This window comes from Falco peregrinus, chromosome 4, assembly GCF_023634155.1.
Source record: "Falco peregrinus isolate bFalPer1 chromosome 4, bFalPer1.pri, whole genome shotgun sequence".
NCBI lineage: Eukaryota > Metazoa > Chordata > Aves > Falconiformes > Falconidae > Falco > Falco peregrinus.
Genome location: NC_073724.1, coordinates 91,636,475 through 91,657,513, shown reverse-complemented (window position 1 = coordinate 91,657,513; position 21,039 = coordinate 91,636,475). Strand labels below are relative to the sequence as shown.

General features: G+C 40.9%; 2 protein-coding genes across 6 annotated transcripts in view; both read right to left on the bottom strand.

Moving 5' to 3' along the window:
* Nucleotides 1-1,914: 1,914 nt before the first annotated feature.
* MLNR (motilin receptor) lies at nt 1,915-3,387 on the bottom strand. Its single transcript, XM_013301425.3, is given in 4 exon segments — nt 1,915-2,610; nt 2,612-2,714; nt 2,717-2,964; nt 2,966-3,387. Coding segments are annotated over 4 exon segments (951 nt in total). The 5' UTR covers nt 3,322-3,387; the 3' UTR covers nt 1,915-2,366.
* A 131-nt stretch (nt 3,388-3,518) lies between these two features.
* FNDC3A (fibronectin type III domain containing 3A) overlaps nt 3,519-21,039 on the bottom strand; it is a 127,034-nt gene continuing 109,513 nt past the window's right edge. For all 5 annotated transcript variants that reach the window (XM_055801705.1, XM_055801706.1, XM_055801708.1 and 2 more), the window contains 10 exons: nt 20,560-20,678; nt 18,503-18,608; nt 18,225-18,400; nt 17,028-17,141; nt 14,048-14,197; nt 13,681-13,964; nt 11,541-11,750; nt 9,977-10,143; nt 9,208-9,335; nt 3,519-6,008 (listed from right to left, as the gene is read on the bottom strand). In XM_055801705.1, the coding sequence (XP_055657680.1) occupies nt 5,694-6,008; nt 9,208-9,335; nt 9,977-10,143; nt 11,541-11,750; nt 13,681-13,964; nt 14,048-14,197; nt 17,028-17,141; nt 18,225-18,400; nt 18,503-18,608; nt 20,560-20,678 (1,769 nt within the window). In that variant the 3' untranslated portion in view covers nt 3,519-5,693. The remainder of the gene's footprint in view (nt 6,009-9,207; nt 9,336-9,976; nt 10,144-11,540; nt 11,751-13,680; nt 13,965-14,047; nt 14,198-17,027; nt 17,142-18,224; nt 18,401-18,502; nt 18,609-20,559; nt 20,679-21,039) is intronic.

Here is a 21,039-nt window from a genome sequence, read left to right as displayed (position 1 = left end):
CCATTTTAAAATGCAAGGGCTGTCCGAGAGTTTTACCCATTACTGCACCTAAGGAGAGCAGCTACCTCAAACTCCCTCCTCTTTTGGGGTCCTTGATGTTATGATTTGTAGAAAATACCAGAAACTGCACAGAACACATGTGATCAATGACATGTAATAAACTGAAACCACAGTTTTACCGGCAACTTAATCCAGCTTTTCCTGCTGAGTTATCTTTCATGAGTTGTGCATCATTCTCACTGCTTTATGGTCCCTGCTTGCTCTGTTAACAAAAATACAAGTGGTTACGAAATACCACATGCCCTGACAAACTGTCCATCCTTTTGTGACTCTCCTGTGAAAAGCAAGTTCCCTTCCCTTGCAGAGAATGCTGGAAAAGTGTGGGGCGCAGTCTCAGAAGCTGGTTGCGTACTCATTTCTTGTGCTAGTGCTACTCTCTGTGCAGCCGCCAGTGTCTTTTGTTACCGTGAAAGCCCTTTCCACAGCTTGGTGTGGCAATGGCAGCTTGTGGGCTGCTGCCCTATACTTCTTTGAAGTGAGGTTGTAGAGGATAGGGTTGATGGATGTGCTCAGGTGGAAAAGCTGCAAGGCAAATATATTAAAGTACTGGGAGAACAGCATCATCCTGGTGCCCTGGGTATTTATAAATATGATCCTGCCACTGTGGAAAGGCAATCAGCAAATTACAAAGGCCAGAACCACCACCACAGCTATAAGACAAAATAACACATGCAATAGTTAAGGAGTGAGTTAACTTTTCAACCATCCAGTAATCTAAATTTTACATGGCTGATTTTGCAGGTTCTTCTAACTGGTACAAATGTTACATAGAAATCATGGTTTTCCAACAATTTAGTGCCATTAAAATGGGAATAGCATGAAGTCTGATTGTTAGTCTTTGAATTAAAAGATAACTGCTAAAATCTTCAGCCAAACTGTGAGATGAGTTTTCTGAGAAAAATGTAAACAGCTGACAGTGGTGTCACATCTGTGGAATAGCATCAGGCACAACAAAGATTCCCCTCAGCAATGTCTGTAATGCTGTGCATGTGGTATGAAAATGAAAGAAGAAAAAGATGTGTTTTTATGGGAGCACACAGCAGCTCCATTCGCTACAGAGTTGTTCTTTAGCATATCTACGTTAATGAAAAAGACTAGTCTAAATGCTGAACATGTCGCCTGAGCTCCCACTGAATTAGCACTGCTGTAATGGGGTGGTTGCTAACGTAAAGCATTGCAGTGCTGTTGGTCTATTAATTTTTTTCCACTGAAGGTCTTACATGTATCCCCAGTCACTGCTGGAGACAGATGTTTGACTGGACAATCTCCAGCCTGAGGCACTCCAGCTGTTCTTGTAGTCTGGTGCATTTTAGCACATACAAACAAATCCAAATACAAACACTCTTGCAATGGCAACATAGCAGAGGCAGATGAGGAACAATAAAATAAGTGTATTACTGTATCCATCTTTTAATTATTTTTATTTATAAATGCACACAAGTAAAACAAATGATCATTTATGGAGCATCCCTTAAAGTTTAAACAAAAGGGATATAGCCAAAGCAAGTTTATGCCTGAAATACATCACGTGCATAGAGCTGCTGGCTCTGTTAGGGGGAACTGGGCTGGTTCAGTGGATTCTGAGGGGATCGTGGATGGGTGTTTCTGTTGGAAACCCTCCTGCCTACTCCAATGTAAATACCCTCCTCAAGTAAGTTAGCAAAATGTACTCTCCCAGGCTTATTAGTTTCTTCTCTTTGTGCTATGCTGTTTCCATTCAGCTGATTACATCCTTGGTAAAAGAAGTAGGAAAAACCCCAAATGACCAGGGCATTTTGTTTTATGCTTATTAATCAATAGTTGGATTTCTTTTTTCTTTCCTTTTTTCTTTCCTTTTTTTTTTTTTTTCTTCAGATCAGTGACTACAAACTTCAGTGCCCTGGGGCAGATGTAATCTCTAACTTTCCAGAGCCTGACACTAGGCTAGTGAACATAGGAGTCAGAAAAATGAACTGAAACCGAACAGCATCCTACCTCAGCCAGAAGCACTTTGGTGTTACAGGATTTGTCTGCAAATGGCTCGGAAGGGTTGAGCTGCCGTTCCTCAGCCTGCTTGGGCAACCAGGGGGTTTAGCCCTAGGAGAGCTACATAAGACTGCTAAGGAAATCAAACTTATTTTTCAGAAGCACAAATTTACTACCCAGAGGTGTTGCTGCCCACTGGAAGAGACCACTGATATTACCCCACTTTTTCTGAAGTTGCAGACTCCCTTGTACTCAGTTCTGCCCGGCAAAATTCAGGAAAAGGGCATTTCTACAGAAGGCAGTCGTGCTGCTGGCTGCGCAGTGCTGCACCAGGGGACGTCTCAGCTGTGAGAGTCAAATCCCGGCCACAGCAGCAGCAGGGAGCACCGGAGGGCTCGGTGGTGTGGCTGCGATAGTCCCCTTGTGCTACCCCTACCCCAGCCGGGAGCTGCGGGCACTTCAGCGCTGGTCCTGGCCCCAGCCGTGGCTCCCCAGCCCTGGTCCTGGCCCCAGCCACGGCTTGAGGGGGGATGGAGGAGGGACTCACCCACCACCTTGACCATCTGGCGGTGCCCCTTCTTCCGGAGGACGCTGCAGGTGGGTGTTCCTCTGCCACAGCTCCAGGCTGATGAAGCTGTACATGTTGAGACAGATCATGGCCAGGATGAAGTAGGAGGTGGTGACCCAAACATGGTGGCCAGCAGGCCTGACTCCAGGGCCTGCAGGGTGGGCTTGCACTCGCGGCTGAAGTTGTTGTCAGGCTGCTCCATGCTGACCGGGAAGGGTCTGGCAGAGAGAAGGTGGAAGGCCCAGAGGGTGCTGATGGCAGCCTTCACCTGGCGCTTGGTGACAACCACACTGGCCTTGAGGGGGAGGCAGGGAGCTGTCCCTGGTGAGGTGATGTGGAGGGCGGTGCAGCAGGTGCAGCCCTCGCTGAGGCAGTGGGAGGTGGCACAGGTCAAAGGGCAGCGGCAGGAGGATGAGGAGGTCTGAGGCAGCCACGCTGCCCAGGCACAGGTTGGTGGTGGTCTTCATGTAGCAGTAGCTGCAGCTGACCAGCACCATCAGGACGCTGCCCACCACGCTGACTGCACAGAGTGCCAGGCAGGCGGCTGTGACAGGGACAAGTGCCCACAGTGGCAGCGCCAGGCACAGCCGCTCATTGCAGGGCAGCAGTGGCCACAGCTCGCCCCCGCTGCCACCCTGGGTGGTGCCAGGGGACATGGCCGCCTCAGCCCCTGCAGCTGCCAGGCGGGACACGCAACCCACCGGGCAGTGCTGCTGCCCCATCCCCATCCCCCCCCGAGGGGCCAGCAGGGGTGGCTGTGCCCCACCTGGGCCACCAAGCCCACCCTGTGCCCCACAGGGTCCCCGCCACCAGCACCGCCGTGGCAAGGGAAGAGCTGTTTTGTCTGAGGCTCATTACTTACAAACTTGGCTGCTGTTGACGAAGTGTTGGTGCGGCACGCAGACAGGACGGACTGACCACCACAAAAAAGAATGATACTTTTATTTTCCACAGATTTTTAAAGATACTTTGCTACATAGTTTATGTATTTTCTATCAGACTATACAGGTTCGTCTTCATGGAGTCCGACGTTGTACAATTGTAAAGTGATATGTTTGGTAGTGTATCTATAACGTTTTAAAAAGTTTAGAGTTTTTCTTTTTTTAATTTGTTTTTGGAATGTACAGTATATGAGGTAAAATTAAGATTACATTAAAAACTGTCTTCAATGCAGTAATATGCACTGAGGCTCAAATGGCAAATACACTATTAAATGACTATCAAAAATAGGAGCTCATTTGAATTTTACTATGAAAAACATAAGTCACTGCAGATTAACTGTAGTAACAAATCTTACCGTTTTAGACATTCAACCGTAAGAAATCTCTGGGCTGTTACACGCAACCTCATTTGCACTGCCAAACATGGCACTTTTAAGAAGGTTCTAGAAAACATCAGTTATCGCGGTATCCTGCGGGAAGGTATCAGCCTATACGTACAAATGACAAATTCAAAATAAAATGTAAACATACAGTACATTTTAAAGACAGATCGTTCTCACCACGTGGAGGCCAAGTTCTTTGCCATTTCTTTTTTTTTTTTTTTAAAAAACCAAACAAAACTCGGCAACGTTATTCTACAGCACAGATCATTGGACGTATAAACAAGTACGATACATGCCCGTTCTAATATAAGAGAAATTCTTCAGAGATCTTCAAAGCACAAGACAGAGGTTCCTTTTTTTATTATTATTAAGACTGACAGAAGTGTTTAATACCATTAAAAATGCTAAACTGAACACAACTAGAAGTCATTAATGATCCACTATCTTGTAACTCAAATAAATTAAAAATAGCTAATTACAAAGTGTATAACAAATAACGTAAGTGTGATGAGACAAGGATTTTTTTTTTTTTTTTTTTTTAAAGATAGTTTCACTACAAGCTTTGTGTCACTGGCAATCGTTGACATCCAGCAAGATGTTCAATGGGATACTTGAAAAATTCAGTCTGGTCATTCAGTAACTCACAAATGCAAGCTCACAAAACATTGATGAGTTATGCAATTGCAAAGTGCTCTAATGCAACATTAACCACATGCAATCAACAATTTGGTACAGTATCCAAAGAGACATTACATTAAACATTAGGATCTCAAGAAAAAAGCAGCTTTAAGTTTTCTGGTGCAAATTACTACACTTCGTCTTTGATTTGGTGCCCCAAAGAAAGAAAGACAGAAAAACGAAAAAAAGGCAGTGCTTGATTCTGGTGGATATGGCAAGTGAATGTTGGGGAAACAACAAAAATTCAGTCATGAATTTTATCTCAAAAACCTATTAACTAGCCGAAATCAGGGGGCACAGACATCTGTATAAACTGCATCCAATGAAAGGTCAAGTTCGGAAATGTGTTTTTTCAATTTAAATAATAAGTCTAAGAAGTTCTGTCATACTCTCCCCTTCTATGTTCGTTAAGAAGTGAAAGAGGCCATTTTTCTAAGTAAACATCAAATCCTGGGGGTAAGATAAACCACTTGTGCCATCCCCTTGCAGTCTTTCGAAAACATCTACTTGCAGTGAAGAACTCCACATTTATCAGATAAGAAGCTTCCTTCATGCATACTCTTCCATCCAGTTTATTATTTGCTGCCTGAGAAAAGCCCCTTCTGTTTTTCAGCATAGATCCTGCTTCCCAAATAATTAAGACAAATGAGGAGGTAGAAATACAGCGCTAAATTGCTTTCACAGCATCAGATTAATATTGTATACAGCACAAGTTTGTTAGTGTAAATTTTAAATGCGATCTACACATTCTTCCCTGTTATGGTAGCAACCCTTAAAAGCATGGGCCAGGAAACCATTTTTACACTCTTATTTACTGGTCAAACCCTTTTCAGGAAACATTGCTTGCCTGCCCCATATAGAGTTTGTACTGCAAGAAGGCATATTAAAGAAAAGATTGTATCTCTGTGGCTTGTGTTCTAGTAACACGTGCCAGCCTATACCTACCAGTAAGCATTTTCAAGTGGCTGAAAAGGTCTGCATCAGTCCCAATGCCGGTGCTAAATGCCTGTTTTTCGTAAAAGCAAGAGAACAGAATTACTTTTAGATTATGGGAAAGTAAAATGTAATGGGCAGCATTCTAAAATAAATCTCTTTTCTTCACTTTATTACAAAGTACTGAATGATAACAGCAATCAGAATGGAAAAGATAGCAAAAAGTGCAAGGATGACAGCAGCACACACTTGGTCGCTCTGCGACCACTGTGTCCTTGTGGTTTGCACAGTGTCCTTGTTGGTGCTTGCCGGCGGTTCAGTCCTCTGAGAGATGAATAGCACTGGTGCACTGTAGGGGCCTACCAGGTCCTGATGGCCGACTGGCTCTTGGCACTGTCGAATGGCACATGCGCGGAAACGGTATTCACAGTTCAGCTGGAGGCCTGTGTAGCGGAATGACCAGTCCGGACCCTTATAAATCTGGCAATAAAGGGGAGGCAGGGGAGGAGAAAAAAAAAAAAAAAAAAAAAAAAAAAGAGACAGACATTCAGTACAAATGTCCTACATACACATATGTATCTCAGTACGGTTCTGTTTATGGTGAAGGTAACTGTAAAAAGGACGACTCCTCACCAGTGTTCTCACTCACGCAATGAGAAGTGGACAAAGAGCTCACAAACTCAATTTAAATGCCAGATAAAGTCTCCAGTTCTTTTGGTGAAACACAGGAAAGAACTACTGCAGGAGCGGGCTGGAAACTAGGACCATGCGTGGCAATCAGTTAGCTGAGGGGAATGTGCTCGAGCTTGTCTAGACAACAATTAACATGATGAGGCATGTCTGCAGAGCACAGGGGAGCGGGAGACGGATGGCGCCAAGGATGGCACCAAGGAAAGGTAACACCTTGCTGTTAATTGATGGTAATTAACCACCAATCAGGGATTGCCTAGTATGCAATGCTTAGCTTCAAGAACCAATCTGTTTAAAACGCGCAGCTTCTGAAAGTGTATATAAACTCGTGCTTCTGTACAATAAATTGACATTTGCTTGCATCAAGCTGCGTCCCATCTCTTCATTCGCCGCAAACTACAAGTGCTTTTATGGCATAATGAGTACACACCAAATAACCTCTGTCAGAAGCCCCAGTGTTGAGGTGTTTTAGTGACCACTTAACGATGTGACTACTACACCATGGGATGTAACGTACAATATCGTTATCACAGAATTTTAGGTAATCAGCTCTGTATAGAGCTACTCCATTAAGTCTAATCCATTCCAACACACTCTGTTGTAGTTAAGATACTGTGTGTTTTAAATACTATAATTTATCCCAATAAACACTGTATCAGGAAAGCCACAAGTCCTCTCTGTGAGTCTTAATTTCATCAGATCCGAAGACACAGATGACTTCTTAGGGTGCTCTCCAAGGGTCTCTCTGCTGGCTGGTTGAGTTCAAAACTCTTCAGCATGGAGTGCCGAATTCAGTGAAATCTAAATGCTGGTTTCTCAAATTAATTAATTTGCAGCTACATAAAGGTCCTGTAAGAGCCAACAAAATCCCATGCAGGTGCAATTTCCTGTTTATAGGTATACCGATAGGTACTGAGCTATTAGGTGGGTAGCAAAATACAATTTGATTTCTCTCTTTAAACCACTTCACCTATTCTCCTGACACCCCATTATCTGGATTCGCTTTATTTGATTGGTAGCAGGATACAGAAATCCCACATCGTGCAGAAGCATTCCCTATGGTTATCATACTGTTAGAGTGCATTTCACAAATGCAAGCTACCAACTGCTACAATGAAAGAGGCAGGAAATCGCTTCCAGTTCTGTTGTTTGACGAGCTCTTGCTGTGCTTGTGGCTACTTGTAAGACCTAGAAAGTCCTCTGGCAGCCAGGCAGCTGAGCTTTGCTGGAATCTACAACTCGGAGACTTTTCTTTCTCTCAAGAAAGTTTTCCCACACTGACACAGGGCAAATCCTCACAAGCGTAGCCTCCTCAAAATTCTGCTAATTTGTATCATGCATTTGGTCGCCATCAAACAGGCCACAGACAAACATCCTACTGTAGCTACAGCTACTCCAGCTGGCATGGGTTGCTGCCCTCAGCTGCTTGTCCCCAGTGCCTTGCCAGAAGCTGCCTTCCCCTCAAATCTGTTTGCTGGGGTATTTATACAGTTGCTTACTAACATCTTCGAGAATGTATATAGCTGATGTATATAGCTCAACAGCAGGTTACTAACTTACTTTGTCTGAAGCATGAAGGGACCAATGACATGAGCAACTTGGCTGACTGATCAGGGAGAAGGAGGAGAGTGAAGTTTTGCAACGGAAATGGTAGTAAACAGCTTCGAGTGGACTTCCAGGCAGTTTACCTTTTGTCCACATCAGAGAAAACTGTCACCATTGTGTCTAAGTATCTTAGACCGTTCCCATGGTGTTTACTTCTTGACTGTTACAATTTTAATTTTTGCAAACTAATCTTCTCATTTTATTTCAATTTACTGTGCTGAACTGCTCTGGAGACGCAAAAGGAATCACGCACCTCAGTCTACTTTGTTTTTTCCAGGCTTAAAGTGTAACCTTTATTTTCTTGTCCAGCTCCTTTAGCAATGCACATTGGTAATCAAAGTGTGATTTGACTCCATATCTAGAAGCAATGCTTGACCATGCCCTACTTATATATTTAATGTTGCATTTACAATTTTCAAGTTACAATTAAAGAATGTTCACATAGCAAGGTAATGAACACCTTGGATTATGGTTCACCTTTCACTGAAAAATTTAGCAAATGGACATAACAAACACAGCACAACACTGAAAGTTTGAATTATGAAACTATTAAGGCCTATAATCTACCAAAGCATAGGCAAAACTTATTTAATATTGACCTACAATAAAATTATAATATACCAGAATTAATTGTGTTTCCTTTCTGGAAGGAAACCTGCTTACTTAATAGTGTGAAACAGAGCTTCCAAGGGGCTAATTTCATGTCAATTACCAGACTGTTTATAGGGAAGCAAAATTAGCACTGCACATCCTCTTATAAATGCACACTAATTTGTAGCTTGGCGTTTTGAACTGCATGTTTAGATAATCAAACCTGAAATTAAAACACGCTCTCAACTGCTCACCTCTTGTTGTTAAACTGAAATGGTCCTATGGTAAAAAACTAATTGCTGAATTACATTTAAAAAGTTTCTCTACACCTGAATGTCCACCTTGCATAAGTAGGAGGTCCTTCCTATCTGCAGTTCTCTGTGCAGGAGTATGACTTTGATAAAATCAAAGCTTTTACAATATTGTTCACTGCCATCAACCAGCTGAGTGCAAAGAGAATCCTTTGTTCTTTTCCTTGCAAGTCTCAATTCTGTACCATTGGGTGGATGTTTCCTTTTTGCCAGTTCTTCCCATTAGCGGACAATTTCCTCGCCACTTGAGGGATCAAGCTGTATCTAGTAAAGATCACTGTAGGACAGAGAGCCTGCAACTTACTGCAGTAAGTATTTCTATTAAATAAATCTCTTTTCTCTATGACAATGATTTTAGGAGATAATACCTTATATTATTTAGTAAAAAAAGTTAGCATACTGAAACACAATAATCTTTAATCTAAACTAGTTACCACAAATAACTAATCAAAGGAAAATACAGTAACTTAAAAACATCATACCTGTTTGAATTCTGAGTCTTTTCCCACCATGACCTGAAGACAGTAGATAACCGGATCACCCTTCATGGGCTGCAGAACCTCCCATGTGATTTCACAAGTGTGATCGTTTATTCTCTCTATCCTTGGTGCTGAAGGCAGAAAACACAGAAGTGACAGCTAGCTCAGCCTTCCCCATCACTTCATGCTATATTCTAACATCTTGTAAAATTCCATATTCTTTCTGCTATTTTGTCTCAGAGAAACAAAAGATTCATTCAATTGTGTTCTTCCTACAAAATTTTCTGGAACAACAAATTCACATAGGTCTCTATTGCTAGTTTAGGTATCATCCAAGAGAAAGCAAGTAAAATTTGGTGACTGCAAGTGTATACTGTATGCCCGCCCGCCCCCACCCCCCAAAAAACCCCAAACCCCAAACCACCAACCACAAAACAAACCAACAACAAAAAGCTGCTATGTTTAAGATTATTCTAAACATGCTAGGGAGAATTTTCACCTCAAATTACCGTAATAGCCTGGTCACTCTCTCCTGGTAAGCAAGGATTCAAAGTACAAACCTTCTTATAACAAAGAATGAATCAACTCCAAGTCTCTCATTTTTGGAGCGAATATTTTAGGCTTTAGGCAATTACATGAAAGGAGCATTCCCTTACTATCCCTACCTGCACTTGGAAAAGGGGTTAGCATTCTAAATACCCCAAGTACAACACAATACCGAAAACAACCAGGCATCCCCCCACCCTCCAAAAGAAAGAAGCAGCACCTTTACCTTTCAGGGCAGCTGGAACAGATTTGGGAGTAGTGAAAACATATTCTTGAGAAAGGGGACCTTCACCAGCTTCATTACATGCCTGAATACAAAATTTGTATGACGTAGATTCACTCAGCCTTTGTACTTTGTATGTGTGACATGGTCCTCTGTATAAGGATACAAACCTGAAAATGGAAAGAGTAGCTTATTTTAAACACAGAAAAGGACTTCCAAAGTAGCTACAGAATTGTCTTGCAACCTATTCCCATAATTTCCCAGAATCTAAGGAGAAGTCCAGAAATACTTATTTCAGAGTTAAAACAATGTTCTGGCATTATTATAAAACAATAAACTCACTTTCCAGCACCGAATTTTTATTTCCTATGTCATCTCCTTTACACAGAGTGCTACGGATTGTGTCTTGGCAAAAATGATCCTAAGCATTTTCAGAAACCCTTCAGTGCTTGAAACAGAAATGGGAAAGGACAGCAGCCCTGTCTCTCAATGAGCTGCGTACACTGCTTCTTTTTGTGTGCTATGTACTCCTCCAACACCTTTAGCTTTTCAAAAATCAGGTAACTAGGTTTTAGCTTTTTGCTCTTTGCAACACTACACCTAAGAAAGGGTCATGATCCAACTGCTCTTGTTCATCCTTGTCAGAGATGGGTGACTGATGAAGCTCACTCAGATCTGCACAGGAGGCCAGAGTCACAGTTGTAGCACAATCCAAGTCCCATTCTGAGAGCTTTGTAGACCGGCCACTTTCCTTCATGTTACAACTCTTACGAAGACTGATCTTGGCAGCTCTCATTTCATTTTCAGTTTTGGTATCCCCAGGACACAGCACAAGTTTTATCTCTTTCTGCAGGGGTTATCATCTACTTCAGCTTTTTCTTTTCTTTTAAATTTAATACAGGTACCTGCACATGTCCTAGTCTTTGGTAATGGCAATTAATTTCTTTCCAGTTAAGAGCCCAATTTCTTTTTCTCCTTACAGCAGAGCAATTTCACCTAGCAGATCTATTTTGTCTCACTGTCAAGCTAAAGCTAGTCAAGAGATTTAGACATGAGACACAGTGTAGCAGTACTGTTCATTTTACCATTTAGGCAAAGGTATTTGCTGTACCATCTCAACTTACATTCTGATTTAACATGAGAGAAGGGATCCCTTAAAATAATAAAGTATACTATGTGAGTTTTGTTTTCCACTAAAAATAATTGCGTATAAAGACAACAGAGAGTAAAGAATTCACCCCTTCCAATATTAAGTATGTAAAATCCACGAGACTGATTAGACGAGACTTGGACAAAATACTTAACCAAATGCAGAACAGAGAAAAGTGTGCTGGTACAGAACAATTCATTGAACTCTTCATATTGAACTATAAATAAAAAATTATGAAGTTTTTAATCTTGTACTTCCCAGCACAGATCTCTAGAGCTCTTCTTGCCTTGCTAGACGAGATGACCTCCTGTATCTGTTGCAAATTCAGCAAAACATATGGAATTTTGCCCTTTGCTGCCATCTCCCAAGCATCAGACCAGAGCGATACAGGGCAGATTAAAGCGATGCCAAACCAACCTTCCGTTCTTATCCTCCATTTGAAGGTGGTACTGAATGGAGTCAGTTAACGCTTTTGCAGTTCCCTCTCCCCACTTCAGCTTGAGAGTCTGAGAACTGTATGCAGCACATTCCAGGCGAGGTGGATCCGGGGGGAGAGGCTTTGTTTTCAGTTTTATGGTGTGGCTGAAAGGACCCGCTCCAAGACTGTTTAGGGCTTGAATTCGTACTCTAGTTGGGGGCGGCAGCCATAGAGAGGGAGAGAAAATTAACTTGAAATTATTCATTCTAAAAAACAACTGATCATTTCCACCATTTACATGCAAGAGATTAATGGTACCAAATAGACGGTACTTTCTACAATGAAGGTTTTTATCAGCATTATGCTTTGATAGACTGTCATGAATATGCAGGAGTATCATTTTCCGTGCCACGTTTTAAGGAGCTGGATCAATTCAAAATAAAAATATGTTAGCAATTTGCATCATTCACATTAGTGAAAAGATGCAAAAACTCTATCAGCTACTTCAAGAGTGGACCATCCTCCTGACCCTGCAGGCCTTGTACCAAAATTTTTGATAAGACACATTGGAGAGATGAGGGAAGGTAATGCCCCCCCCCCCCCCCCATCCAAAAGAGGTGAATCGGTATCTTTGGCTATCACAGCAGGTGAGTTCAAGGATGACTACAGGAAAGTTTTACAGGCTTTTTGAAAAAGATCCAATTCATGTGAAAATAAAGTGACGGTGCCCAGCCACCTCTCCTGCTGTTTTCACTGGTAACACATCTCTGGGTGCCTGCAAACACAAGCCATCTTGGGTCTGTTTGGAAAGGGAGAGGGGGAAACTAGAAGAAGTCAAAGGGCAAATGGCTTAGGGTCTGTAGAGCTTGAAATTCAGGGATAATTTTTTTTTTTTGATACTCCATGGAAAAGAATGCTGGAATTAGGTTTACAAGTAAGAATTAAAAGAAGTAGCCAAGAAATCTATTTCTAAAAAGAAAAAAAGCAGAAACGAGAGAAATCTGAGACTCTTCACATATCTCACATGTAGCCATAGAACGCCAAATGTGCCAAATCTCATTTTGCAGACTAACATTTTGTCTAAAGTAGTGTGTGCAGGCTTATGAATAAATATTTCTCCTTCACTACTGTAATACTGAATGTTACGTTATCTTATTATAGAACAGAACTAAAGTTAATAATTGCAATTTTTTATTTGCATGAAGAGTTGACAGTGTATCCTATAAAAGCACTTTTGTGGGTAGAAATACTGAAGTGTCTGCAATAGCAGCTTCTCTTTTTTCAGTTTGTTGACACAGAGAGCAATGGCTCTTCAAATTGCTGGCATTATTGTTAAATACTTGTAAGACACAGAAACACTGTAGTCTTACATACAGCATTAAAAAAGTAAAAATGCATCTTTAAGGATTCAGAAAAGTTCATAGCTAGATGATATCCTAACTATACTGAAATAAGCGTGGGCTTAAATTCTGACTTCAGTGGGACTGGCATTCTCCTCTAAGTTTTAAAACTGAGGACATGTTTTGGTAACAGGAATGTAGAGTACCCTCCAGTAGAATGATTGATTTTTACACTCATATTTTCCCATAACCATTAGGCCAAACTAAAGGGATGATTTCAGCAAATAAAATTCTTCAAAAAATGTAATAATGATTGACAGATTTTCAAACCACCACTCTTCATGCTGACTGTCATACAAATACTTGCTACTTCTGCAGAAAAGGCATTGCAAGTTGTGATGAGCTGCCATTACATCAGACAATCCAGTCAAAGACTGGACATGGTCCTTCCTTGGATGGATTTTATCTTGTCAAACAGATTAGAGGTCATCTATCTATGAAGCAACCAGTCCAAAAAAGTTATGAATCTGAATCTGTAATCTGAATTCATTTAAACCGACACATTAATAAGACAGGCGCAACAATACAAAACTAACATAAACTGTTCTTGAAAGCAAATAAAACCAGCACAGCTCATCTATTTATGATGATCATCATTACAAAACTTCCTTTTGCTCCATGCCCATGTACTAATGCTTCTCAGAGAGTAATGCAGAGAACAAAAAATACAAGGAAACAAACAAAGACTCTGCTCTGGAGGAAGAAACAGTAGGCTGTCAAGTAGCTGTGCATGGCATACCTGTAGGTAGTATCCGGCTGTAAGCCATCTATAATACAGGTCAGAACCTTCCCAACAGTTATTGGCTGCTTATCTCCAAAATCTATGCTGTAGCCAAGGATTTCAGATCCATGGTCACAAGGTTTTTCCCAGCTTATAGCAAGGCATGTGGAAGGAGAATAGTGCGGACTTTCAACTTCATCTTCACTCAGTCCCCGAAGACAAGTCACAACTGCAGGTACAGAGGCTGGAGTCATACACGCCACTACTTCACTGAAAGGGCCCACGCCTGCAACATTCACTGCCTGCAAACGCAAAGGAGACCATGTTTCCACAGCAGGGTCAATTCCCATTTCCCAATGTCACTAACAATAGTTTTACGCCATACCTGAACCCTGCAATAGTATATAGTGGCAGGCGAAAGCCCTTTCATTTCACAGCTGAGCCCAGGCCCACAGTAAGAGATCTGCATGCATCCTTCCACACCACCCCACTCCAGTCGATACTCCGTGATGTCAGCTCCATTACTTACTGGAACCTTTAAAATGGATATAAACAGTTAGAAGTTAAATTCACTGACTGAAAAAACAAACAAACAAACTGAACTCTCCACATATTTATTGTTTTTTTCCCCCACAGGAATGTTACTCTCCCACTTCTTTGCAGATTTTTGATTTAGTACAATACAAATAAATCAGAATGCACTACTGGCCTTGGGTCACCTATACTTTAAAAACACTATTTACTGTTGCAGAGACTACTCTATACAAAGTTAATTGTGATTTCAGTTGTTAAATACAGGAATCATTTGGCATATGGCATTTGGCTTAAGAGCCTGAACAGTCAATGGCAAGAGATGGTCTTCTTGACAGGGTGATTTAGGGTACTGGAGTTTTCACCGACTGGGTCTATTGGGTCTATAGCGCAGGGATGACAATATGCAAAAGCACACTGCAGAAACACACAACATGCAAAATCCTTACAAGATTAAAGGACTCTTCCTTTGGAGCGTGTCATGGCTCTAGCGCATAGAAACTAGGCTGCGAGCACAGTGGGAAGCATTGTGCACTCTGCCTTTTCCCAGGATAGAGCTGTGAACCAACTGGGAGAGACACCTAAGCAACACCACAGACCTGGACTGAAACACCTGCTCCAGTAGCCTGTTTTTCCTCACTACCTGCCCCAGGAATCCAAACTTAGCCTCCCAATTTTGGGAGTTGAATGGTTTTAATACTCCTTATAAATAATTAACTGAAGTACAGTTAAAATCACATGTACCAGTGCCAGACTAAGATACAAGACTACAGAAATGTATCAGCAGTCAATGAAATCATAAAGAAAAAGCCAACCAAAAAGCCAAACATTGCCCTGCACCCCCCCACCCCCACCAAAAAATTTCTTAGATCATGAAGGAAACAGGAAAAAAAATGGTGCTGCTGTTTTGGATTAAATATTCCAAGATGGCAATCACACCCAGGTGCACATAATAATTGTTCCAAAACATGTTTTTTTTTTTCTTTACCCTTCTCTTAAAAGAAAAGTATTTGCTATTTCCAGCCTTAGGCTTTGTAAAGCTAAGTGACGGAATACAAACAGCATTTCAAAAGATAACAGTTGATGCTCTTGAGCTGTGGCTGGTAAGGACTCCCTTCCCCTTCTCTCATTTACAACGAGATGTGTTTGGCGAGAGAACTAATGCAGCTGTGGATGGCTGTGCAACTGTCAGTGAAGACAGAGTAATTTCTCTATGTTACCGCTGTTCCTGCTGTAGATCCAAAGGAGTTTATCTTAACAGAAGCAGGGCAATCCAAGCCAACAAGTGCAGAAATGACAACAAACTGGGGGAAAGCATTTCAAATGCTGAAGGGTATGGCTACCAGAGGAATTTCAACAAGCAGCATTTGATACAAACTTCAGGAAGTTCAACTAAGACAAAGGCAACACAAAGTCCTGGATCTGGCGTAGAACGGTACAGGCTGAGGAGCAACTTCACCAAAAAAGAACCTCTGTGTCCTGGTAAGAAAGCTGATTGTGAGTCAGCAATATATATCTGATGAAGGTGAACTACATACTGGCTGCATTAGCAAAAGAGCAGCAGGAAGGCTAAAAGGACTAATGATTCCCCTTTGCGCAGCACTTGTGAGGATGCATCTCCAGTACTGTGTCCCATCTTGGGCTCCCCTACACGAGACAGACAGTGACGTAATGGAGTAAGTCCAGTGAAGGGCCACAAAGGTGGAGTGCAACACACAACAAAAAGGTAAGGCTTATTTGATATTAAGATGATAGGGCTAAGGGGAGATCTTACTATTGCCTTAAATGACTTACTGGAAAGGTACAAAGAAAATGTCAAATTCTTCTCAGAGGTGGCACAGTGGCAAGACAAGAGGCAAGAGTCATGACCTGCACTAAAGGATACTTTGAGTAGACATAAAGGAAAAAAAATGCTACAGCATGAGAGGGTTTGCCCAGAGATAGCTTTACCAAGCTGCAGAATCTTCACCCTTGGAGATAAGTAAAACTTGACAAGGCCCTGAGAAATCTGACCTAAATGGAAGTTAGCTCTGCTCTTAGAAAAAGGTTGAACTAAATGACATCTAGAGGTCCACCTCAATTACTCCATGATCTATAAAGCAGGCACCTAACATCAGTCAAATTAATCCCACCTGAACATTGTAAGAAACTTCTTCAAAAACCTTTGCCTTGTAGACATTTAAGGAGAGCTCCTCTGACATACCCAGTAGAAAGCATGAACTCTTATCTTCCAGGTAAAACAGTTTAATCTTCTTTTTCTGTATAGTTCTGTAACTCAGATACTTCAGTCTGTCTCAAGCCACTGAAAAGCTGTGTTTAAACAGTATTCCCAGGCAGAATTTTCCTTTTTACAAGCTTAATTTTTATGTATTGCATTTTTTTAATCAGGCATCTAAATACTATGGGATTATAGGAAGTCTGTGAGGCTTTTGCTACATTATCACTGATGTAATTATATAGAATCAGATCATATTATAAAAACAGCAAATGCACAATAATCTATTGTATTATGTGGATATATTTGCCCTGAGGAAAGATAACTACATTACAGAAAAATTTCAAGAAGAGCCTGCATCAATCAGAAATGCAGCAGTTGTAGCAAATCTCTTACAACAAAAGAGCAAAGTAACATCTCAAGTACCTGCAGACTGCCAGCTTACAGCTGTCATATAATTGTGTGATGAATTACGTTAAGACTTTACCTACTGAGAATTGGATAATCAGGTAGGTACGTTTAAGAATGTGATCAAAATACAGTCTTATGCTTTTAAAGTTGAACTTAATAATATGTAGAAGACAATTGTGTTATGACAGGTGTAACGTGGCATTCTTACCTCCCACAACACCTGAGCACAGGCAGCAGATCTGCATGCCACTTGAGGGGGCCTGCACTGATCTGGTGGTCCAGGTGCCGTAGTTATTTCACATTTTTCCGAGTAAGGTCCAAACTATTAAAAAGGGAGTTGATACAACTAAATTGTAAAAATAAAATTACTACTTTTTAAATAACAGTTTACCATAGTAGGGACATATAACAGCAACCTGAAAATTTATATTACTTGCTTATAAAATAAAGCTTTGCAGACTGTGGATTCAGGATTTATCTCAGTATCTGACTACTCTCCAGAATAGCCGCAACACTCTTTCTTCTCTACACCAATATAAAATAAATGAATAAGTTTGACACTTCAAACTCTCAGGCAAAACAGGGAAGTGCCGTCCAAATCCTTATTTTGAAGTTACATGATGGCTGCACTGTAACATAACACACTTTGTAACTGCCTATTTATATCTATCTAAAAGAAATAAAGGATTCAAACAATGCTTGAGCTATAAATCACTCTTTGCAGGGGGCAGATAAAAAGTTAGGTCAGTGCTTCAAAGCCTTAAGCTGCAGACCTCTCCACAGCATCAACTGGTCCTGATAGTTTTTATGAAGAAAATGTTATTGAACAAATGCAAGCAGACGTGCCTCTCTGTCTTTGAATTAGGACTTTGGATACATAATTAAATAGCTTGTTCTACAGCAACAATTTATTGAAACACATTTAAGACTCCAAATAGGGAAAGTAGTCTTGTATCTGACAGAACATGTACTCAGAACTTAAACAAAATTTAAAAAGCAGTCAGGAAACGCCAATTATTATGTTCTAGAATACCAACAGCCGTAAAAATGAATGTCAATCAATTTACAAAGCTGTATACAGAAAACAATTTACTGTTTTACTTCACATAAGAATACTAAAGTTGCAACAATGCTTTGATAAATTACTTGGCATATCCTAACCACTTCCCAATGCTATTATCCAGATACGACATAATTAGCTATTTTCTTTTCCCTTCATTTAAACCCCCTCTTATTATAAACTGTTTAACTAACTGTTCTGACACACAATAAGCTACATGAATCAAATGAATACAATGGGAAATCCCAATTTTAGAATTACTGTTAAATGCTTCTTTTAAAAGAGAAGATCCTTAATAGTAATTGCAGTCTCTGGAACTAATTTCGTTTCAGACTGCCTCCTTACCCCAGCCTTGTTAGCTGCTCGCAGTCTGAAGTTGTACATCCTCCCTGGAAGAAGGCTGCCTATTGTGCATTCAACATCAGAGCCTTGGTAAACTTCCCTGTGTTCATTGGTTTCTGTCTGAAACATTTCCAGACCATAACAAGTAATGGGTGAACCACCATCTACCTGAGGTGGTCCTAAAAATAAGAAAGAAAGAAAGAAAGAATGAAAAGCTTGTTTAATTTTAACACATAACACATTTAGATCCCTTACACTCTTAACAGTTGTAATAGAATTACCCCAGCGCAGCTGAATTTCTCTTGCTCTTGGTCTACCCTGTAGCCTTGGAGGCTGGCATGGACCAGGAACCACTGCTGGTGTCTGCACCAATAAAGAATCAGATGCCTACAAAGGAAAGATAGATTAATGAAGTCATCTAGGCCAAAACAAACACTATCAAATTACGCCACAAGTAAAGGCAAATACTTGAGTAAGAAACAGAATCTTCCATTATTTGAACTACATCTTCAAAATACATGAAGATGCTTAAGTGATCTGGTATGTATTTCTCATGATACTTACATAAAACATGCTACAGTAATCAGAGAATATACAGAATTCACTTTTGCTTTTTTGTTTTGGCACACAGACGGGGGGCAGAATTAAAAACAGTGGTTAATTATTGGTGCAAACGTAGTATAGATGCTTGAAATATGACTTGTTCAATGTAAACTCTTCTCTTTTCCATCAAACTGCAGTTTAATGATTTCTAAAACTTTAATCTAAGGGCTGTATATTTTCCATGCAATAACTCTCAGAAAGCAGAAGTGGGCAGAAATGTCATTCAGAAGAGATTAAAAAATGAGATTCCAACTTTTTCATTGCTTAGTAATACTTAATGTGCAACAAACTTCCACCTCTGATTTGAAACGTGTGCAAAAATAAATAGCGTAACAACAAGCAGCAGATGGCACTGACTGCTCTGGATGCAGACAGAAATGAGTCAGAGACAGTGCGGGGTTATTAGCTTCAGTGTGATACAGAAGAAATGTGAAGTTAGTAAGCCTTTTAGTTTACAAAAGAGATGCATTGTAGAGTCTCATTTCACAACTTTCTACATATGCTTCAGAAAGAGTGGATTGGAAGCTCTGCTGCTTTTCAGTTCCTTTGAAATGTACTGTTGCACTGAACAACTCATTCTACTTAAAAAGCAGAATGTTTCTCTGGAGGCTTATGTCCATGACAAGCTACAGAAAAGTTCAATTACATCTTTATTATTCTTCTGTTGATTTCTGACACTTTCAGAAAGTATCAGGACTTTCTGAAAGTTATTTTCTCTTGGGTACTCAGTAATGTTTATTCTAAATTAATGGGGTTAGGCTGCGGGGAGGGAGGTTGGCAGAGTGAAAGTCTCCAACAGCATACATGCACTTGTGGTTAGGTGGCTGGGAAGTATACTGCCTTCTCCCTTCCCCAACAACAGCGAGCTGAGCTATGGTGAGGGGAAAGCATCGCAGCTGAGCCAGCACTGATGGAGCCCAGATTTACGCTTAAGACAAGGTGGCTGTGGGCAAGGCTATCTTTGCAGGAGACTTCTATGCGGAGGAAGATACTAAAGGGGGCTGGGAAAGAAATGGCAAACACCAAGATTTTCAGATCAGCTTGACAGTGAAGCCCTGCTGGAATTCTGTAGAGAGCCAAGGCTAGCTTTGTTATACTTGCTGCTGGGGAGAAGAGAGAGAAGAATACAGCATGAGATTTTGGCACCGGAGGCTGAACTACATACACCACAGAAGTGCCAGCGCAAGTGTGTGTGTGTATGTAATGTGTATATATGAGGGAGGATAGTATGACACGTCAAATTGCCTGGAAACAGTGAAAAGTAGGACAATGTAAACATTTTGACGGTGGCTAAGGCAGCACGGGAAATGCCCACGGAGCACAACCTGTGAAGCCTAAGGAAACACTGCCCTCCCCTGCCTGCTGGGCTGGCTTGGCTGCTCAGACAGGATACTCCACTGATCACATGGAAAATACTAAATTTCCATTGTTGTCTTGGGTTAGGCGTTAGGAAATGACATTCTATCAATGTATCACATAGTAAAAGACATAGCATCTGTTTCTGTAAATAAGAAAAATCACTTTAAACAAACTAGAGTATCAGAGAACATTCACATTTAATTCTTTAAGAAGCGGGCAAAAACTTGAAACACTGTGCATCAGTACTGGAACTTTTTTTAGGTACTAATTATGGCTATTTTCCGAGGCATTTCTGTACAGTTTTTGCTTATTAACTAGTGGACCAGATTTTCTTAAAGAGAGAAATTTATTTAATACAAATATTAGCTCATGTTACCGTGCTTTGTCCTCCTTCCCCAATGCAATATACACGTAACCGATAGGAACAGCCAGGATTTAGTCGGTCACACACATGTTCCCTCGCAGCTCCGCTGTAGACTGTATCCCATTTGTTTCCTGAAAGGTACAGGAGTAAGTTTGCCATGAACCAAGGTGTAATTTGCCACACTTCAGTACCAGACACAGCAGGTATCCTTGCTTCATTAAGTAAGTGTGTGCCTGATGTTTATAAAAAAAATTAAGGCTTGCTTTGAGTTTCCTGGCAAAAGAATCCAATCATTTAATAAAGACAGTTTCCTAGGTAAATTTATGCAGATATTCTGAAGTGAAATTTCTTCATTATTTGTTTTCACATTAACTAGGAGAGAATGTACTTTTAATGAAGTAGTTATTACTGGGCCAGTAAGCACATTCAAACATCATAACCAAACGGATAGGAGATACGAAAGCAAAATCTTCCACGGAAAAGAAGCTTTTA